Source organism: Salvelinus sp. IW2-2015, linkage group LG31, assembly GCF_002910315.2.
Source record: "Salvelinus sp. IW2-2015 linkage group LG31, ASM291031v2, whole genome shotgun sequence".
Lineage (NCBI taxonomy): Eukaryota > Metazoa > Chordata > Actinopteri > Salmoniformes > Salmonidae > Salvelinus > Salvelinus sp. IW2-2015.
In genome coordinates, this window is record NC_036870.1 from 27490280 (window position 1) to 27498173 (window position 7894).

At 40.9% G+C, this 7894-nt stretch overlaps 2 protein-coding genes across 2 annotated transcripts in view; both read left to right on the forward strand.

The window, feature by feature from the left end:
* Nucleotides 1–7894, forward strand: part of LOC111955841 (gamma-aminobutyric acid type B receptor subunit 2-like) — a 506723-nt gene that overhangs the window by 107086 nt on the left and 391743 nt on the right.
* Nucleotides 667–7894, forward strand: part of LOC111955870 (programmed cell death 6-interacting protein-like) — a 19969-nt gene continuing 12741 nt past the window's right edge. Inside the window, exons 1-5 of the mRNA XM_070436244.1 lie at nucleotides 667–713; nucleotides 1083–1276; nucleotides 1595–1739; nucleotides 2197–2398; nucleotides 2801–2935. Coding sequence (XP_070292345.1) covers nucleotides 667–713; nucleotides 1083–1276; nucleotides 1595–1739; nucleotides 2197–2398; nucleotides 2801–2935 — 723 coding nt within the window. The remainder of the gene's footprint in view (nucleotides 714–1082; nucleotides 1277–1594; nucleotides 1740–2196; nucleotides 2399–2800; nucleotides 2936–7894) is intronic.

Genomic DNA, 7894 nt, shown 5'->3' on the forward strand with positions numbered 1-7894 from the left:
AAGTGATAGATGTTCCATAGAGGTCTTTGACATCCACGTTCGATGTAGTGCTTAACACGTGGAAGCCCTCAGAGATTGCCAAAACTGTTTAGTTCATCGAACGGTCACCCACAATATACCGTGAGACCGACAGTTTATTTCAACGGTTCTCCAATGAGTTTGACACTTTTTGTGACCGCCACAGCCCTAATCTAAAGGTGTTATCATGGTTGAATTATCGGCTGTCCCCCCCCCCCCCCCCCCCCCATGATTTTTGCTAGTTCTCAGTCTCCCACTCAGATATCATATGGGAACAACTGGCAGACATTAATCTGACTACCCTATTGCGAGAAATAAGTAATATTTTAGATAGAAATATAGGCTCTTTATTAAAATTTCAGATCTTTTCTCTCCGCTCCCATGATAATTTATGGTAGACTACAGAAAACTTTTGCTTTAAAACTCTTCAAAACTTCTGATATAAAGAAAACTTCTCTCCGATTGTCCATTTGGCCCTTATTTCTCTGCTTAGGGTCCCCGGGGGGGGGACGCAAGAACTCCAGTGAGCAACCGCAGCCCCTCATAATGGTCAAGATTTTTTGTGCCCTCCCCCCCCAACCCATCAAAGTGCTTCCATCCCTGCCATGACAATTATCTATAAGATGTATGTATTGATCATTTAACAACATGTCCTGGCTCTCTGAACTGCCCATGCGCTCTGGCAGGACTTTGTCGTGTGAAGATTTCGTATCCACACAATGCCATTGTTTGAGAGAGCGCGTCCGGCACATTCGCCATGCAGGGGGCTGAGCCGAGCATAGGAGCCAAGCTGATGCAGAGATCTGGAACTACTGAACAGAGAGGACTTGAAACTACAACAACAACAACCGCCTGACTACACACACGAGAGATACTGGACGAGGAAACACCACACACCTCCATGAACTTACTGGACACGAAAGAGATACTGGACGATGAACCACCACCGCAACCTCCTAGACTGACGACGAAAGAGAGTACGACGCGTGCGCGTGCCTTGATATATCATCCCCATCGTGGGTTGATGTATACTTTCATACCACGGTACATGTGTGCTTTTGTAGCTCTGAAGATGCGGGCTGGAGGAGTCGCCAGACCAGGCGTGAGTGTAGATCCAAGTTCTCCGCCAACGGCTGGAACAGAACTGCCCTCGAGACCTCTAAAACCACTCAGAGCAGGTTACCCACACCTGGAACCTCTACAAACCACTCAGAGCAGGTACCAACACCTGGAGACCTCTACAAAACACTCAGAGCAGGTACACACACACCTGGAGACCCTTACAAACCACTCAGAGCAGGTACACACACCTGGAGTACCTCTAGACAAACCACTTCCAGGAGCAGGTACACACACCTGGACCTCTACAAACCACTCAGAGCAGGTAACCACACACGTGGCGTCCGCTACAAAACCACTCAGAGCAGGTACACACACCGGAGACCGCTAGAAAACACTCAGAGCAGGTACACACCAACCAAAAGATCAACATATTTTAATATCTGATACGTGTTTGTGAGTACTGATATAATGATATTAAATGTCTGTCACCCCTTCCTCTCCTCCCCCGGGCCAGGGGGGGTAACTTCCGCAGTGTGCCTGGACAAGGCAGTGCAGGCGGACCAGGTGGTCAAGGAGCGTGTAAATACACCATGTGAGATGATCGCTCTGCTCTGTAAACCTGAGGCTGAACTCACTGCTGCATACCATCAGCCAATCCTGTGAAGACACTGCAGGGCAGCGAGGTGAGAGTGTGTGTGTGTATATCCCTCTCTCTAGGTGGCTGTGTGTGTGTGTGTCCCCTCTCTCTAGGTGGTGTGTGTGTGTGTCCCTCTCTCTAGGTGGTGTGTGTGTGTGGGTATGTCCCCTCTCTCTAGGTGGTGTTGTGTGTGTGGTGTCCCCTCTCTCTTAGGTGTGTGTGTGTGTGTATGTTCCCCTCTCTCTAGGTGGTGTGTGTGTGTGTGTGTCCCCTCTCTCTAGGTGGTGTGTGTGTGTGTATGTCCCCTCTCTCTAGGGTGTGTGTTGTGGTGTGTGTATGTGTCCTCCTCTCTAGTGGTGTGGTGTGTCTAACCGTATGTATCTCTCTAGGTGTGTGTGTGTTACCCCTCTTCTAGTGGTGGTGTGTGTATCCCCTCTCTCTAGGTGGTGTGTGTTCTAACAGTGGTATTCTCCCTCTAGGGGTGGAGTGTGTTTGCGTTCCCAGCTGGCCCAGCTAGAGGAAGTGAAGAAGGAGAGGGAGAGGTTGGAGGCGGAGATTAAGGGAGTGACCTTTGACATGTTCCTCCAGCTTCTGACGGCTCTGGCTCAGGACGGGGCCATCAATGAGGAGGCACTGTCAATGAGCCAGCTGGACCAATCATACGGCAGCTACAGCCAGAGGGTTCAGGCCAGCCTCCGCTCTCAGGAAGAGCTGCTGGGAAAGTGCAGGTAACACACAACACACACACCTGCAATATACACACACACACACAACACACTCAATACACACACCTGAATACACACACACACACACACCTGCATATACACACACACACACACCACACACACACACACACACACACACACACACACACACACACACACACACAACACACACACCTGCATATCACACACACACACTCACTCACATACACACACCTGCATAACACACCACACACACACACACACACACACACACAACCCCTGCATATACACACAACACTTTCCACTTATTACTTCCTAAAAGAGAGCCTTGTGGACTCTCTCCTTCCATCTCCAACTGTTGGTTGTCTCCACCCCCCAGACGTCCCACCAGGAGTTCTCCAAGCTGAAGCAGTCCAACTCGGACGCTAATGATCGTGAGGAGGTGTTGAAGAAGCTGGCCTCAGCCCACGACAGCTACGTAGAGATCACCAGCAACCTCCGAGAGGGCACCAAGGTAACTGTCGCCTAGGGCAGTGGCTCCCAAACTGTAGGGCTGTGCCCCCGAGGGGTCGGCAGGGGATGCGCCAGTGTCTCCACCCCAAAAAAATAATATATATACATCACCAGTCAAAAGTTTGGACACTCCTACTCATTCAAGGGTTTGTCTTTATTTGTACTATTTTCTACATTGTAGAATAATAGTGAAGACATCAAAACTATAAAATAACACATATGGAATCCTTTAGTAAACAAAAAAGGTTAAACAAATTAAAATATATTTTAGATTCTTCAAAGTAGTCACCCTTTGCCTTGATGACAGCTTTGCACACTCTTGGCATTCTCTCAACCAGCTTCATGAGATAGTCACCTGGAATGCTTTCCCAACAGTCTTGAAGGAGTTCCCACATATGCTGAGCACTTGTGTGTCCCCTCTCTCTAGGTGGTGTGTGTGTCCCCTCTCTCTAGGTGGTGTGTGTGTGTGTGTCCCCTCCTCTCACTTGTTGGCTGCTTTTCCTTCACTCTGCGGTTAAGTGTGCTTGAATCTAAATAAAATCACAGACAGTGTCCACCAGCAAAGCACCAAACCTCCTCCTCCACCTTCACGGTGGTGAACCACCATGCGGAGATCATCCGTTCACCTAATCTGCGTCTCACAAAGACACGGCGGTTGGAACCAAAAATCTCTAATTTGTACTCATCAAGCAAAGGACAGATTTCCACCGGTCTAATGTCCGTTGCTCGTGTTTCTTGGCCCAAGCAAGTCTCTTCTTATTATTGGTGTCCTTTAGTGTGGTTCTTGCCAGCTATTTGACCATGAAGGCCCGACTCACTACAGTCTCCTCTGGAACAGTTGAATGTTGAGATGTGTCTGTTACTTGAACTCTGTGAAGCATTTATTTGGGCTGCAATTTCTGAGGCTGGAAAACTCTAATGAACTTATCTTCTGCAGCAGAGGGTCTTCCTTTCCTGTGGGGCGGTCCTCATGAGAGCCAGTTTCATCATAGTGCTGATGGTTTTTGCGACAGCACTTGAAGAAACTTTCAACGTTCTTAAAGTTCCAGATTGACTGACTTCATGTCTTAAAGTAATGAAGGACTGTCATTTCTCTATGCTTTATTTGAGATGTTCTTGTCATAATATGGACTTGGTCTTTTACCAAATAGGGCTATCTTTCCATATACCACCCCTACCTTGTCACAACACAACTGATTGGTTCAAATGCATTAGAAGGAATGAAATTCCACAAATTCACTTTTAACAAGCACACCTGTTAATTGAAATGCATTCCAGATGACTACCTCATGAAGCTGGTTGAGAGAATGCAAGAGTGTGCAAGCTTGCAAGGCAAAGGGTGGCTACTCTGAAGATCTCAAATATAAATATATTTGATTTGTTTAACACTTTTTTGGGTTTACTACATGATTCCATATGTGTATTTCATAGTTTTGATGTCTTCACTATTATTCTACAATGTAGAAAATAGTAAAAATAATGAAAACCCTGGAATTAGTAGGTGTCAATTTTGTGTGTGTGTTTAAAGGAACTCAATCCGGCTTTATATGTACTCTAGAAAGTTGTAATAGTAGAATCACAGGTGACATTACTAAACTGGGTGTATAGTAGAATACACAAGGTGACATTACTAAACTGAGTTGGTAATAGTGAATGTACAAGGTGACATTACTAAACTGAGTTGTAATAGTAGAATGTACAAGGTGACATTACTAAACTGGGTTGTAATATGTAGAATGTACAAGGTGACATTACTAAACTGGTTGTAATAGTAGAATACACAAGGTGACATTACTAAACTGAGTTGTAATAGTAGAATACACAAGGTGACATTACTAAACTGGGTTGTAATAGTAGAATACACAAGGTGACATTACTAATGAGTTGTAATAGTAGAATAACAAGGTGACATTACTAACTGAGTTTTAATAGTAAGACTTACAAGGTGACATTACTAAACTGAGTTGTAATAGTAGAATACACAAGGTGACATTACTAAACTGGGTTGTAATAGTAGAATACACAAGGTGACATTACTAAACTGAGTTGTAATAGTAGAATACACAAGGTGACATTACTAAACTGAGTTGTAATAGTAGAATACACAAGGTGACATTACTAAACTGAGTTGTAATAGTAGAATACACAAGGTGACATTACTAAACTGAGTTGTAATAGTAGAATACACAAGGTGACATTACTAAACTGAGTTGTAATAGTAGAATACACAAGGTGACATTACTAAACTGGGTTGTAATAGTAGAATGTACAAGGTGACATTACTAAAACTGAGTTTGTAATAGTAGAATGTACAAGGTGACATTACTAAACTGGGTGTAATAGTAGAATACACAAGGTGACATTACTAAACTGAGTTGTAATAGTAGAATACACAAGGTGACATTACTAACTGGGTTGTAATAGTAGAATACACAAGGTGACATTACTAAATGGGTTGTAATAGTAGACTGTACAAGGTGACATTACTAAACTGAGTTGTAATAGTAAATGTACAAGGTGACATTACTAAACTGAGTTGTAATAGTAGAATACACAAGGTGACATTATAAACTGAGTTGTAATAGTAGATACACAAGGTGACATTACTAAACTGGGTTGTAATAGTAGAAACACAAGGTGACATTACTAAACTGGGTTGTAATAGTAGACTGTACAAGGTAGACATTACTAAACTGAGTTGTAATAGTAGAATGTACAAGGTGACATTACTAAACTGAGTTGTAATAGTAGAATACACAAGGTGACATTACTAAACTGAGTTTGTAATAGTAGAATACACAAGGTGACATTACTAAACTGGGTTGTAATAGTAGAATACACAAGGTGACATTACTAACTGAGTTGTAATAGTAGAATACACAAGGTGACATTACTAAACTGGGTTTGTAATAGTAGAATACACAAGGTGACATTACTAAACTGAGTTGTAATAGTAGAATACACAAGGTGACATATAACTGGGTTGTAATAGTAGAATGCAAGGTGACATTACTAAACTGGTTTGTAATAGTAGATGCACAAGGTGACATTTAAACTGATTTGTAATAGTAGAATGCACAAGGTGACATTACTAAACTGAGTTGTAATAGTAGAATACACAGGTGACATTACTAAACTGAGTTGTAATAGTAGAATACACAAGGTGACATTACTAAACTGAGTTGTAATAGTAGAATACACAAGGTGACATTATAAACTGAGTTGTAATAGTAGAATACACAAGGTGACATTACTAAACTGAGTTGTAATAGTAGAATACAGAAGGTGACATTACTAAACTGGTTGTAATAGTAGAATGTACAAGGTGACATTACTAAACTGAGTTGTAATAGTAGAATGTACAATTGACATTACTAAACTGGGTTGTAATAGTAGAATACACAAGGTGACATTACTAAACTGAGTTGTAATAGTAGAATACACAAGGTGACATTACTAAACTGGGTTGTAATAGTAGAATACACAAGGTGACATTACTAAACTGGGTTGTAATAGTAGACTGTACAAGGTGAATTACTAAACTGAGTTGTAATAGTAGAATGTACAAGGTGACATTACTAAACTGAGTTGTAATAGTAGAATACACAAGGTGACATTACTAAACTGAGTTGTAATAGTAGAATACACAAGTGACATTACTAAACTGGGTTGTAATAGTAGAATACACAAGGTGACATTACTAAACTGGGTTGTAATAGTAAGACTGTACAAGGTGACATTACTAAACTGAGTTGTATAGTAGAATGTACAAGGTGACATTACTAAACTGAGTGTAATAGTAGAATACACAAGGTGACATTACTAAACTGAGTTGTAATAGTAGATGTACAAGGTGACATTACTAAACTGAGTTGTAATAGTAGAATACACAAGGTGACATTACTAAACTGGGTTGTAATAGTAGAATACACAAGGTGACATTACTAAACTGGGTTGTAATAGTAGACTGTACAAGGTGAACATTACTAAACTGAGTTGTAATAGTAGAATGTACAAGGTGACATTACTAAACTGAGTTGTAATAGTAGAATACAAGGTGACATTACTAAACTGAGTTGTAATAGTAGAATACACAGGTGACATTACTAAACTGGGTTGTAATAGTAGAATACACAAGGTGACATTACTAAACTGGGTTGTAATAGTAGACTGTAACAAGGTGACATTACTAAACTGAGTTGTAATAGTAGAATGTACAAGGTGACATTACTAAACTGAGTTGTAATAGTAGAATACACAAGGTGACATTACTAAACTGAGTTGTAATAGTAGAATACACAAGGTGACATTACTAAACTGGTTGTAATAGTAGAATACACAGGTGACATTACTAAACTGAGTTGTAATAGTAGAATACACAAGGTGACATTACTAAACTGGGTTGTAATAGTAGAATACACAAGGTGACATTACTAAACTGAGTTGTAATAGTAGAATACACAAGGTGACATTACTAAACTGGGTTGTAATAGTAGAATACACAAGGTGACATTACTAAACTGGGTTGTAATAGTAGACTGTACAAGGTGACATTACTAAACTGAGTTGTAATAGTAGAATGTACAAGGTGACATTACTAAACTGAGTTGTAATAGTAGAATACACAAGGTGACATTACTAAACTGAGTTGTAATAGTAGAATACACAAGGTGACATTACTAAACTGGTTTTAATAGTAGAATACACAAGGTGACATTACTAAACTGAGTTGTAATAGTAGAATACACAAGGTGACATTACTAAACTGGGTTGTAATAGTAGAACTACACAGGTGACATTACTAAACTGAGTTGTAATAGTAGAATACACAAGGTGACATTACTAAACTGAGTTGTATAGTAGACTGTACAAGGTGACATTACTAAACTGAGTTGTAATAGTAGAATACACAAGGTGACATTACTAAACTGGGTTGTAATTAGTAGAATACACAAACATG